We start from the raw sequence: 14,603 nt of genomic DNA on the forward strand, positions 1-14,603 counted from the left end.
CTCCCGGGGCGGGGCGGGGCGGGGCGGGGCGGGGGGACTGCGGTGCGTGCCGGTGCTCCCGCAGCGCCCGGTGCTCGCTCCGCCGCCGCCACCACCATCATGTACCTGTGCAGGGCCGCCTCGCAGGCGCTGGCCGCTCGCCTCAGCCGGGCTCCCTCGGCGGCGGGCCGCCTCCAGCACCGCGGTACGGCTGGGGGGGGGGGGGGGGGGGGACAGGTGCGGCGGGCGCGCGAGGTGACCGTGGGGGCCGTTGGCGGCTCCCCCGCCTGAGGGAGGGGGCGGGAAGGGCGTGAGGCGCCCCGCTGTGCCCCGCCGGGGCGGCCGAGGAGCGTGTCGGGGCAGGTGATGCTATCCGTAACCCGGCGTGTGATGGCGGCTGCGGCTGTTCCTGAGGCTGCCGAGCGCGTTCTGGGCGCGCTGCGGGGGTTCTCGTGCGGGATGAAGGCGCAGAACGCGGCTGACGGCTCGGTCCTCAGACAGCGTTTGGTCGGGGGGCCGGGTTTTGAGCTGCGCTGAAGCATCTCCAGGCTGCAGCACGCAGCGAAGCTGGAGGAATGACGAACGAAAATCGATGGCTAACCCTGCCTTTCTGGTGCGATGAGCGCCCGATCGGTGATCAGGTTGTGTAATCCTGCCTCCCTGCCCTGTTGGCCAACGCTCGCGGTTACGGGTATGCATCTAAAGGTCAGCAGCCTATTTGCAACGAAACAACGTGGATCGAAAGGAAACGGCTTTTTCTTAAAGTGCACTGCTGTTACACCGAAGGGAGTTTGTTACCGCTGCTGATCGTGACTGCAGCAAGACGGAATAACGCCAGATTAATTCTTTTAATTCTTAGGCTGAGCATGTCTATTTAGCTGACATCCAGTACCTGGAAGCTGATATAGGCAGACAACAGTTCACAGAAAATCTTACGCTCTTAGGAAGATCTCAGCCGTGTACCCCATTCATGTTAGGCACCACACCCCATTTTAGCCAGTTGTGCTAAACATTGCTAAGCTACATCCCCCCGTTTTGCTACAGCTCTTTTGATGGTCCCTTCCCATCTAAAGCTCAGACTGCAAAATTCTGTTTTATGATCCTATTTTAGCAGCAATTTTACATCGCTATCAATAACATTTTTTCTAGCACCGCTTCGCCAGATGTCATCTGGGAGTGTTCCTGGCTCTTCTGGAGAGAACATGATTTACTATCTCCTTGCTGGCGTTGCTGCTTTTGGTGGTTTATTTTATGTAAGTGATTGGCAGTGGAGCTATCTGTGCTTTCTGAGCTGATGTGGTTTCAGGCGTGTTCTGCGTTTAAAAAATAGGGTCAGGATGTAAACTCTGTCAATAAAATGTGGTTGTCATAGCACATAGTTAAAGCAGTTTAACATAAAAATCAGTCCAAGAGAATTAATCAGACAATGTATAGTGCTTGCCTATTTTACTGTTATTTTGATGTGCATAGCTACAGTGATTCTCAGTGGGAAACCTGTTTAAAGCCACGTGAAATTAATGTGTCCAAAGACAGAGTAAAGCATCTGTCTCTTAACACCTTGCCTCTTCTTGCGACTACAAACATTAAGGACGTACTGCAGAAGGCAAGAGGGATGTGAACCCAGAAGGGGAAGATTATGAACCTGGTTAACTGGGGCAATAAGAAAGATATGAATATTAATCACTTAGAAAAAGCACGTTTGAGTTTTGTAAACACCAAGCTATTTTCAAACACTTTCAGTAATCATTTTCCACTCTGCCTCTAAATATATCAGGCTCTGTGCTTCATGCTCCTAAAGCCTTTGTTTTATAGCTTTCTTCCCTCGAGATTTGAAATAGTGACTAGCACATCCCAAAGAGGTACAGGTTTCTGTCTCCCACAAAATAATCCTCTAAAATGGTAAGCAGCATCTGCTTGTTCAAAATATTATCAGATTGTGTGACTGCATGTCTGAAAGAATTATAAATTCTCTTGCAGTCAGCTTTTTGCTTACCACAGTTTGTGTAAAAAATAAATATGTCTGGCCATATTTTTTTTTATACTCTGTTCAATTCCTGAAACGCTGTATTTTCTCTCTGACATCTACACATTTTATAAGTATGAAATGTGTAAATATGTTATTGAAGCAAAATAGATTTTTTGGATATTTTTACCTTGCTTATAATAATTTGATATGCCTTCTAAGACAAGCAGTAGTACCTGTTTGAAACCCTCCCCTCTTCCTTTTTTTTTTTTTGTAATTTTGTAGTTAGCTATTAGTTTACATGCAGCTATATTAGTTAGATATATGTTTAGATATATTATTTTCCAGACCTACAGAACAGTTGGTTCCTCCCGCAGCAACTACATTGAGCATATGCATATTCTTCAGGAGAGAGCTGAAGGGCGGAAAAGCGCATACGGGTCAGGCAAGGGTGAGTTGAGCTCTTCTCTTGTTCTCTGGGTACACGAGGATCTGGAGCAGATATCTGGATTATGTAATTGGGCCTTAACCCTGTCCGAGTCCAAGATCTGTGACTGGGAGTAAAGACAAAGGTGTTCTGCTCGAATTTTGGAGATGGGCTTAATGCTTAGGCAGTGGATCTGGCCTGTGATCAACCTGCAGTATGAAAGGATGAAAGTATGCAGGATGAAAAGAGCTAATGTGTGAACCGTTGATTTTATCTTGGGCATTTTCATTTGATTTACTGAAAGCTTAATGAAACGTGACTGAATGCACGATGCTGTCAAAATCAGTTCTGTTCTTTCATGTTTTTTTTTGGTGGGGAGGAGGGGCGGGAAGAGGTAATATCTCTTTCTCAGCCGACAGTTTGGCTGCAGGCCACGTGTCATCAGGGAACGCAGTTCAATCTTGATGTGTTGAGCTGGGAGAAATATCTATTTATTTATTTAAATAATGTACATAGAACCTATTTCTTGTCCCACAACTTTGATTTAATCCTTTTCATTTTAGATTTAAATGGAAAGCAGACACCAACTAAATGTATGGCAAAACCTTCATGCTTAAATAATTAGACCAAGTTAGTTCAAATACTTGTAATGGAATGTTGTCTCTGTCTACATCAATTAGTGTTACAATGAAGTTAATCTGAAAGATAGGACCTTGGCAAGCATGGCCTTGCTATGAAAAGCAATTATAAAAATGGCTTGTTCAGGATCTCTTTATGTTTACTGAGTTATTGCTTGAACAACAACAAAAAACTTTTAAAAACATGAAGCCATAGCACTTGAAGCTATTCCTTATTTTTTCAGAGGCTGACATCTAGAGAATTGATTTCATGTATTTGAATACACACAAAGAATAGATTTGACTAAAGTATGCTGAGTTTAATTTCTTTTTCAATGTGAGAACATGCTTTAAATTGTTAGCTTCTAAAATTATTTCTTTATATTCTTCTTGTAGTGCCACAATGTAGCCTTTAGTTTGAAAGTTTTAAAGTTTTTTTTTTTAAGCTTTAAAGTTACAGAACTTAAGATTTTAAATGACAAAATACTTTAATTTCCTTTGTTTTATGCATCTGAAAATAATAAAGATTTTAAACTTACTCTCTGGATGCTGAGATGGCCGCAATTTTAATGCAATCCTTCCTTGTCCATCAAACAAAAAGTCTGATCAGGACCACAGTACGTATTTCTTCCCAGTGACTTAGCCTTCTGCTGTTCAGGGAAGAAACAAGGGTTATGCCAACCAAGGCAGTCAGAAGAATGCGGTAGCAGTAACAAAACCTTCCAGGCCACTCAGAATGTAGTCAGTAAATTCCCCCTTTTCTTTGAGGGTTCACTTCTGCAAGGTACTGACTTCTAACCCTAGGCTACCAAAATGTCTGAGTAGGATACCAGCAGAGTCGGTGGTGCTGTTTACCCGTTGAAGGCTATAGCTGCGTTGCCTGAGACGCGGGTAAGAGTACCCAGTGCTCTGTAACTCAATTAATTGTCACTTCAGGTACTCTCCAGATATCCCATATCTGATGCCTTGTGCTGCTTAGAAATTTCCGTAAATGCAACAACCAATGGCGGATGATTACTGCCTCTCATTATTGCTAGTGAGAACACTAAAACACTTCTGGGGCCATTCAGTGAAGGCATTTGACACTTGTTTTCGGTATTATTTTGGATACCGGACTCCTGGCTAGATGCTCAAGCCGGAGTTTTTAATTGGACTTGAGTGACCAATTCCAATTCACAATACAAAACTACTGTTGAATCAGCTCTTTTTAAACATCCTTCTTCATTCCCAATTGTATCCTTCCCAAAGAGGTTTCTATTCTTACTTTTCCTATGGAATCCTCTATGTGCTTTCTCAAAAAAATTAACATCTCTTCCTCCCCTTTTTTCCTGTGCCCTGCATAGTGACACTTTTTTGTGTATCTTGTCGTGGTGTGTTACCATAGTACTGCTTTTCCCAGAAGTGCCACTGGAGCTTCTTTCCCCACATACTCTTTAGATTCAGTTAAGTCCTTACACTGTTTCACAGTAAGCATTGCTGATAAGAGTGATTAAAAATTATGTTCTTGAAGTAATCGTACTTTTTAGGATCACTTAAGTTCAAGCTTAAAATACCCTGTAAAACAGCGTTGACAATGAAATCAAATGGCAGACAGAAAAGTAGCATGCCAAACAGAATGTTCATGGCGTATTTGCTACCTATCATATGGTAAGAGAAGAACATTCTAGCTGGAAGAGCTTACTACTAGGGTGCAGCAGATCAGAGAGAGTATCTCTTGATCTAAATAATTTTCATGGTTTCTCTTTCTGAGGAAAGTTCTCCCCTTATGCCCAAACCCAAACTGTCTATTACAAAAAACTTCATGCAGCAAATGGTGCTGTCAAAACAAGAGAAACCATCAAATACTATTCCAGGCTTGCTTATCAGCAGACTGAAATCATATTTAATGGTATCTTATTTAATGATGAAATTAGACTTTTATAAGAAAATCTAATAGCAAATTTTCTGTAGTTCTTTTTAACTGAAAGCTACTCTCAAATGTAGGGAGGGGTTTTAAAAAGCCCCTGGCAGAAGCCTGACTCAAAGTAGCAGTTGGAAATCTGGGACATCACTTGAACTGTAAAATGATGCTTGCCTTGTGGAACATTCTACTTGTTTATTTAGCAAATACGGAGCTTTGTCTTCCATTTGCTTGTGTCTCCTTTTAACTTATTCCGTATTTCCTCCTTTTCAGCAATGATTTTCTTTTTACCTTAATGCAAGCTGATTCAATCTTTCTAATCTGTACTCTGCTTTTACACTTTCCAGACTAAAATACAAGGGAAATCTCTTTCCAAACCCGAGGAAGTTAAATACAAACAAAGGACAGTCGTTCACCATTGCGTACCTTGCAGCCTACCATGGGATGACTTTATGCCTTCTATTGTAAACTCCATACTTGTGAGACTTTAAGAGAAGCACCTATGTTTGCAAGGCCAAACCATATTGAGCTATTACTGAACCTGCTTTGTAGAAGGCAGTTCTGAGGTTGAGAAGCTGGCTGTTCTGAATGAATGCACTCTATATCTGACTGTCCAATAAACTGTACTGAATGCTGAGCTTGGCTGTTAGTCTGTTCTTTGCGTAATCAATTTATTTTTTCTGAAAGATAGCATTCTCTTAAAGGGACATGATCAGGTTGTGGAGTACAAAGCTTCGCTTTGTACTGAACACTGAGCAGACTTGTGTTAAAACCTGAACACAAACAGATGGCTTTCTTATGCCAATGCAAGACTAAGACGTAAAATTGATCCATTCAGTTTTTAAACAAATATAAAAGAATAAAATAAATTCTGACTATGTCTCTTTAAGTTTTTCCTTTTCCTTTTTCTTTCTCACTTAGTTTACACTGTATTGCAAACTTTATTTCCAGTTCTGTTTTTTCACTTGGTGAGTTGGGTCTGGTAGTAAACTTGCAATGAACACTTGCTATATAACTTTCTTGATCTTAGTGTGTATTCGCATGCTGTTTGTGCATCTTCTCTGCTGTTTTGTGCTGTTTGTAATGACTTGTCTCAGCTGAGTATGAAGTATTGCATGCTTGGGAAAAATTGTGATTTTCAATTTCTAAAGAGTCTGACCCACAGCAGTTAGGCAGTTCTTTAGGACAGATAGGTCTGTTTAGGGAAAAAAAAAGTTTTAAGTGGTCATATCTCCAGTAAAGTGAACACTGTTCACTTAAAATTTGCAATTAATTTTCTGATTTATATACCTCTTTTCAGTAAGGGTCCCCTGTCTTGTTCTGTCCTATAGGTCTTACCTTTCTTACTTGAGTGCTATGGCTCTTGCAGTCCCAAGTGTGGTCACAGTGCATCAAGTATAACTTTAAAGAAAGCAGGATAAATAGGGACGGCAGAATACCTCTGGCAAAGTAGAGCTAAGAGATGGCACAAGAGCAATCTGAAAACTAACTCTGTGTTGGGCTCTGCCCCATTGCAACTATTGCCAGCCAAATTAGCCACCTTGAAAGTAGCCCTGCACAAACTGAAGCTGCGCCTTGGAATGCAGTGCTTCTGAGCTGTGAGCCCGATTGATAATGCACTACGTAAAAGCTTCCAGGTATGGTGGCAAATGTCTTATTCCCAGTATGGTAACATCACTACTGGGTGCGAACAGGAGAAGAATCCTGCTCCCTGTGAGGTCAGAGTCCATTATCACTGCCCTTTTCATCAGAGTGGTTTTGGAGCAACACTTGGTCTGGTCTGGTCCCTGTCACATTTTATTTTTATCCTTCCCTGCACCCTCACCTCTCGCAGTCACTTGCTTTAAGCCACACTCCTGCTTACTACACTGAAGCAGTTGTGGAACTTGGTAATTAAGAATATGGTTTCCTTATCTTGTAAACATCTGTTTTTTTTTGGTGTGATATTAGACAATAGGGGGGAATAATTCTTGATTTATTGACTTGGTTTGTAGATTCTGATCTCAAAGTTTAGTTAGCTTCCCATTTTTAAATTTTAATGAGGATGATGGTAAAAAGTAGTTGGTGAATTTGTGTTGCATGCATGCACTTTATGCTTTCTTCATTTGTATTAAATAAACCCTTAAAAGGTGATGAAGAGGAAACAGCTGAAGCCGCTGGAGAAGACACGGCCACGGAAGAAGCTGATGCATTAGCTGCTGCTGGACCTGCAGCACAGGATGAGAGTTCTGGGGTGTCCCCAGAAGCTGGAGGGGAGAGTGACTTACCAGCTGCGGATGCACCCCCTGCTGTGGAGGGAGCACAGCAGGAAGCTGCTGCTAATTCGGAAGTTGCTGCTAATTCAGAAGCTGCTGCAGCGCAAGGTTAATTTATGAATGCACTTTTGTGTGTGTGTATGTTGTGAGTTCTTAAAGTCTGCTTCTTAGAACAGAACACAAAAAACAAACACCGGTATTCCTACTGGAGGCTGTCCTGCAGTGAAAGCTAATTCAGTTGTTACCTTGACGTATCATAAGCATTACGGTAACAGAACTTTCAAGAAAGTTCATTTAATCAGTGTCACTAAAAGCATGCTGCCTGTGGCACCAGAGTTAGTCTAAAACTAGAAGAATGAGAAGTTTGTTTTACGACCCCAGTCTCCTTCTTCAAGATCTTACGTTAAGGTGAGCAGGTAATGTGATTGGTTAAACAGTTGTTCTGTGAGCGGATTCCTAAGGGTCCGCTGAGGAATCTAAACACTATTTCACAGGCTGTTCCTAGGGTGTGCACACTAAATATAGCTCTTCTGTCAGTTAACTTCAGCGGAATTGCATAACAACCAACATGTCACTATGGTCTTGGTCTTAAAGATAGATCAGGTTAAAAGTGTCAAAATTCAATAAAACGTCAAGCTAGCATTAAACACGAGTCAATTGGAGGCTACATATCCAGTATTTTGAACTCTGAAATATTTTTGTTTACCGTTCCTTTTTAAAATCATGGTAATACAGGTACGCAAACCTATCCATAAGTTGCATAGAACGTAAGTTTATAATTTAGTTTGATTTTTTTTTTTTTTGGTTTGGCAATCAAATTTACTTACTGCTATCCAGTAAGTACAGAGCAATGACTTTTCCTCTTTCCTCGTGAATGATTCAATTACGATTGGAAGGGAAACACACAAACCAATGTGAATTTCTGTTTTGACAGGAAAGCAGCAAACACTTGCATCTGGTATGCACAGTTTTTAAAAACAAACAAAAAAAGGAAGCAATTGACAAGCCTATGATGAAGGAGAAACTTCACTGAAAGTCTTTCTTTGGAAAGGAAGACTTCAGTGTGGCTGTAGCATGTGTGAAAACCAATGTTAGTTTTAAGCTTGACTTAAACATGGAACCTTTACTGCATGCCAGTGTTTGACTTCTTTTTTGAGAAAACAAATGTGCACCTACTTGCATCTAAAATATGAGTCAAACTGAGTTTACAAGTATTTTGGCTGCTAGTGTGTGGGGAGGTTTTTGTAGTACCTTGAAAGGTATTAGCTGATTCCTGAATTGTATTCCGCCTTTTTCCTTGGTGGCTCCAATGAGGTATGGATGCATCTTAATTGCCTTTTTAACAAAGCAACTTGAGAGGTGGTGCAGCTCTTCAAATGGTTGACTTCTGTGAAAGCTCTATATACAAATGGGATTTTAATTCATGTGTGAATGGTTCCTTGTGCTTGTCTGCAAAATAATCCATTAAAAATAACACATTTTAAAACAATACTTGGTCCAACCTGGTAAATGTAATAATAGCTCATAAAAAGTATTAGTAAGTGTATTTGTTGTGATTATTACTGTTTACATAAACAAAATAATTATGAGGTAATAATTAAAATACCTACAGCTTTAAAAAGACATCTACTTCTGTAGAATATTTACACTATTTCATTTAGAAAGGAAATAGTCTGGTGTATGCTAAAGTTAGTGAATCAGAGCTGTAAAGAGAGATTTTTTTAAAAAGTCTTTACCTGTGTCGCTCTACAGAGCAACTGCAAAATTTCATTTTAAGAAGTGGTCACTTGCTTGTATCCCGAAGTGGCTGAATATTCCATTCACAACGCTGACCCATGGATAGTTACTAATTTTTGGGTAGGGTGGGATCTTTGTATGGTAAATATTCTCATCTCTCTTTTGAAGATGAAGCAGATAAGGCTCTAGAACCTTGCCTGAGAAACGTTGTGCGTACGTGTCTGAGTATCTGTCTGAGTATCCAATTCCAGACACAGTGACTTTGTGTAGTTAGTTACTATTTTTAGAAGAGCAAACCTGTGCCTTGTTACTGCTCGTGTAGACTGGGAGTCGATGAGGTATTGAGATATTACTGATTTCCTAGATCTATTTTCTCAGGCAACATACTGAAAAACCAGCACTAGAACAGAGCTTCTGTTGCACAGATACTTATAAGGGATTCTGAGGGCCGTCTCCTCTGTCAAATCTTGCTGCAGCAATTATTCTTTGCTGAGTGGTAAGCTGGCAGAAAGGAACCCGTGAGACGTAAAATTGTTGAGAGACTTCTGCTTGTTGTTTCAGCCATCTTCCTTCCAACCTCTAATCAGGAAATTACATGTTAGCAAGAACATGTCGTGTCAAGCAGCAGCACTTGTACTTCACCTCAGCGATTACTAGTGTCCGAGGCAAGGGAGTGCTTGATCTCTTTGGCATTTCCGGGGTGTTAGAACTTGGGATCTGAGAACAGTTTTCTGGTGCAGCTGGTCACTATTAAAGTCAATTTTAAATAATCGTTCCTCATAGTTGTGCCTAAGCCGAGGACGAACGGTATGAATCCCATAAGCAGTTCACGTGAGGTTCCTGCTCTGGGGCTGTCCTGCCATGGCTGCAGCGTAACCTGAATCCTGCGGTGGGAGGCTGCAAAGGCAGCGGGGCCGCCTGTCACCAGGTCACCTTAGCATGCCTCTGCGCCTCTCATCCAGGCCCAGCCTGCAGTAGAACACCAAGGCTTCTGAGGCAGTTCTTTCCTCAGCCCTCCAAGGAACTGACAGATGCCTCTGGCTCATGACCTCGTGAAGGCTTTAACAAGCAGTACAAAAAAGCTTAAAGTAGTATCCCTTTCCTACAAGCCAGTTTCAATCAACAAAATACTTTAAATATAAGAAGTTAGCATTGTGAGCCAGAAGTTTTCTTCTCTGTATGCACTTTGTTCAGAGTGTTTACTTGCAGTAAACAGCTACTTGTGAATTTAAAATGTTTTTCTTTTATTAAATTAAATTAAATTAAATTAAATTTAAATTTTATTTATTAAAAATATTCTGGAAATACCTTTCAGTCCTGTATTTAATAGTCGATCATTTATTGTTTTCTCTTCATTTAGAGAAAAAGGGTCTGCATTTTTACTAAGGCAGAGAAGTATTTTCTCTCAGAATTGACAAGGGAAATGTAGACTTAAGTTGAAAAAGAATATTTATTTAAATAACTTTTATTATTTTTGTAGGTAGCTTGATGCTACTTCTGCAGATGAAGGTGCAAGTATTTTTTATTACCATTACACCTCTACTTTCTCAAATGCAATTGATTTTCTTAATTTATAAAGCTTGCTTTAATATATTTGGAAATGTATCCAACAAACGGACATTCATCTCAAGCTCCAGCATGCATAGATACATATGTATGTATGCAAGTAAAATGAATGAGCATCTATGGATGCTCAAAAAACACAAAACCTTGGATGTAGGTACTTAAACAGGGTCATTTCAATTTTAGAAAGCTAATTATAATTGCACTTGGCTGAAATTTTCTCCTTGCTTCAATTTAAGCAATTTACAACTCACTACTGGTATCTGGAATTTTGTTGTTGCTAAAAAAAAAAGTATTGTGTCACACTGTTACTCTAAATTCTGTTTTCCTGTGCTTTTTTATTACTTGAGCAATTGCACTGTCACTCTTGGTTACTGCCTGATGCAGGTAAGTTTCATGCTGTTTTCCTTTTAGTGTACACTGTGTGATGATAAATAAAGATCAGTTAGTCCTCAGATAGAATAAATGCTATAAAATGCACAGATTGGCAAGAGACTATTTGGATTCAGCAGTGTTGTTGCATTAGCGATTGTCTTAGTTTGTTGGATTGCTGCTACAAACCTTGTTCCAACTCTGTTACGGAGGCTTGAGGTTTTGCCATTATCAGCTGGAATAGCAAAATCAATTAGCTCAAAGCCATTCGCTCCTAGACTTCTGTGGTGTAGGTTCCTTTCTAATTTTGCAAATAGTGAAGAACAAGGTCTCTTCTCCATTTATTATTTCAAACACTGTTCTTCCATGACTGGATTTAGGAGGGGTGAGTAACTAGGTTTGGGGAGGATTAGTGTGTGAATGTGCCAGTGTTTTCTGTGTTAAGCTTTGAATGACATGATAATGCCAGCTGTCTGCAACCTAGAGAAACAAATACAGGCTGTGCTGGGCAGGAGTTACTGCTTTCCGGACAGAACTTTTGCTGACCCCATCACGCAATGATGCCAAGCAGATAAAAACACCCTACATGACCAGTGTACGTTGGTTTTGCTTGGTAAGTTACCAAACTATGGGTGCATACTCAAATTCCTTCTGGTCTGTGCTGTGACCCTGCCAGTATTTTGAGATTGCTGAGAAGTCCTCAGTGATTGCTCATACTTAGTCAGAGGTTTTCATAACGATGTTGCTCAGTAGAACAAATGCATCCTCCCAGTCATTTGTTTGTGTGAGATGTAGGAAGGGGGAAAAGCTGTTCAACCTGCAGCTCTTCACGACCTTAAAGTCGTGTTGGGGCAAGATGCAGCACGGATAGGGCTGCACAGACCTTAACTACTGCATCACCTGTCTACAGTTGGAGCTTGGGAAAGTGACTACACTGTTATTCTCCCCGCAGCCCTTATCCCTGCCTGTGTAAATCAGAAGCATCTCCTAACAGGCCCACTATTTGCCATTTTCATACACATGGCATTAAATGGGTCTCTAGATATAGAATGTTGTGACACAAGACAATTAGAATGAGGAGAAGTATTCCTCTCATCTAACTAAATTAGTGCTTAATTGTCAACTATAATAAAGGTTTTCTATTTTGAATCTCCTTTTAGAAGATTTTTTGTCTCTTCATTGGTTATATTGGATGAAGTGCGCTAAATTAGGCTTTAGAAAATTGAATTATGTGAATGTTACCCTACCGCGGCAGCATCCGTATCCGTGGAACTACTGTTGGCCATTTCTGCTTCATGTTTGTCCCTTTCTCCATCTGTCCCTTGAGCTGCTGTGTTTATCTTCCATCCTTTTGATTGCCATATATTGGCCACTGTTCTCTTATCTCTTCCTCCTGTTCTTCATAAAACTGAGCTTATAGATGAGTCATCATAGCATAAACAACTGAAAGATCTGTGGGATGAATATGAACAATGTTTAGAAAATAATTCTGTAAAAGCTGTGAGTATCTGAAGACATAAGCTGGTAAACAGAAAGACTGTTCAGTTTTGATCACCTCAGCTGAAGAGAGACTTTTACAGCATGCATTAAGGGGGGGTTCCAGTAAAATGGAAAAATGCTAGAAAAAATGGAAAAATGCAGCCAAGGGTGCAAACAAATAAGTGTGTGAGAACTGCATAAAATAACTGTTTCCTGTTTGTCTACTATAGAACAAGGGGACAAGTAATCACTAAAGCAACATTAGAGCTGACAAAATGGCATAAAGTGAATAATGTATAAACGGTTTTCACTGCTAAGGAGAAAATGGAAGTACTGATTTTACTAATAAAATATTCATAACTCCACATCAAGAATAATAATAATAAAAAATAAAAATTGAAAGCTAACTTTCTATAAATTGGAAAGCAAGACCTTATGTTGGTCAGCCTACACCGTTAGCATTTATTTTAGATAATTAGATACTAGTACCCGTGTTACTTGAACGTGTTCTGTAAATACAGCATGTGGAGGAATACTATTAGTGTCCTGCTTTAGGGAAAATGGCATCAGTGACATCTTTTTATTCCCCAGTGGTGACAGTGCAAACCAGCACTGGGATTTTTGTATTCATTTTTGGCCAGTGTTTCTCACTGCAGAGAGAAACTTCTTTTTCCAAAACCAACAATGCTGAACTTTGGTTGCCACTTGGGCAACTGTCTGGCATGGGTAAAACTTATCCACGATCTAAGGGAGCCAGGTACCCCCCGCCTTTTATGATCTATTTTGCAACATCTCACATATATTCTTGAGTTACTTTAAAATGTGACAGATTTTAAGTGAATTCTACTTCACTGCAAGATTTTCATGAGCAGTTCTTTAAACTAAGAACAGGGAACTTTTTGCTCTGCCTGTCTTAATGTTTCAGAGGACACCCTAGAAACCTGCAGTGGAGCTTAATGGGGAGAAGCTTTACACCCGAGGACTGTCCATAGAATACTGTTTCCTATTTTCACAGTTATTTGATTATTTTTTTTCCTTTGGAATTACTTTGTGACATTGGTTATGTTATAGGTAGCTTGAAATATCAAAGCCTTTTTTGGTATTTTGGTTCGTGTGCATTCTGTGGCTCCAGGCAGATTCCATTTGTATTATGCTGGCTATCTGGTATTATTTTAGCTTTATAAAGCCAAATTCTTCTGCAAAGAATATTTTCAGAAGTAATTGAACATGACTTTCTGCATGAAAGATACCAGTCTCATCTTGACTGTTTAAAACAAAACACAAACATGATATGAAAAATATGTCTGTAAGTGAAATGATTCACTCAGAAAAGTGCATTTTTTTTAAATGTAATTTAAAAATATTTTTTAAATGCAGGAAGTGAATGTCAGTTGATTTTTTTTTCTAACCAAAATATACATTTTGTTAAAATTAATCAAAAGATTAGGATCAAAGAATAGGGAACATTTACAGCTATCCTAGATTTTTTACAGCTAAGAATGTCTAAAGCTATCCTACACTAGGGTAGCTATAAATGTATTAGTAGGGAAATGCAAAACTGGGGAAAAATGCAGACTGTCTCTACTAAGAAGGTTGTAGCTATCTTGTACAGTCTTGTTGTGAAACTTCCAACCTGAGGGAAAAAAATCTCCACTTATCCCCAAGCAAGGGAAAAATTGAATGTAACTTTCTTTTTAAAATCAGGAACACCTCTCTTCTCCATATATATTGTAAATAAGAAAAGTGTGCTTAAGAAAATGCTTCAAAAATACACAGTAAAATTTAAAGTCTTGTAAGATAGAAGAATATAATAAACAAGTTTGTATAATTACACCTGCTGGCTATTTGTATTGGTCATCTATAAATTGGTATCACTAGATGTCAAGAATGATCAACAGGTGTCAACACTAAAGCACTGAACAAGGAGAGCACTCTGAAGCAGTGCTGAGTCAACTGGCCAAAGGTAGTGACAGTTTGGCTGTAGGAATGAAATTCTGAATTCCTGGAGTGCCCCCCACTCTCCAGCTGTTTTTTGTTTTAAACTTGGACTTTTCTCTTTTTTCATGCCGCTCCTAATGCGTCAGTCTTCTCTATTTTTTCATATTAATAGGAGGATGTATTTCTTCACAAGGTAAAGTGCCTCACGTGCATGAGGAAGGAGGACAGCAGTTCTTTCCTTTTTTCAGATAACTTCTTTCTACGTGTAAAATGTTTTGTTTGTTTTTCTTAGCAATTAATTGTTAACTGATACTTTAGTGGAAGTTTGAAGAAGACCTAACCCTCACATTAACATGGTTGATTTTTTTGAATT

At 39.7% G+C, this 14,603-nt stretch overlaps 1 protein-coding gene and 1 long non-coding RNA gene across 5 annotated transcripts in view; one reads left to right on the plus strand and one right to left on the minus strand.

Moving 5' to 3' along the window:
• The window catches only part of MGARP (mitochondria localized glutamic acid rich protein), a 23,871-nt gene continuing 9,268 nt past the window's right edge, over positions 1–14,603 (plus strand). For 3 of the 4 annotated variants that reach the window (XR_013950961.1, XR_013950962.1, XM_080591423.1), the window contains exons 1-4: positions 1–184; positions 1,129–1,232; positions 2,291–2,393; positions 7,016–7,249. Coding sequence is in view for 2 of the 4 variants with exons in the window: in XM_080591423.1 (XP_080447549.1) it covers positions 100–184; positions 1,129–1,232; positions 2,291–2,393; positions 7,016–7,249 (526 nt within the window). In the remaining 2 variants the exon portion in view is untranslated. The remainder of the gene's footprint in view (positions 185–1,128; positions 1,233–2,290; positions 2,394–7,015; positions 7,250–14,603) is intronic. The other variant, XM_080591422.1, reaches the window with a different exon arrangement.
• LOC308194883 overlaps positions 8,019–14,603 on the minus strand; it is a 24,013-nt gene continuing 17,428 nt past the window's right edge. The window contains exon 3 of the long non-coding RNA XR_013950981.1: positions 8,019–8,590. This is a non-coding gene — a long non-coding RNA (uncharacterized lncRNA). The remainder of the gene's footprint in view (positions 8,591–14,603) is intronic.

This window comes from Anser brachyrhynchus, assembly GCF_964034855.1.
Source record: "Anser brachyrhynchus genome assembly, chromosome: 4".
NCBI lineage: Eukaryota > Metazoa > Chordata > Aves > Anseriformes > Anatidae > Anser > Anser brachyrhynchus.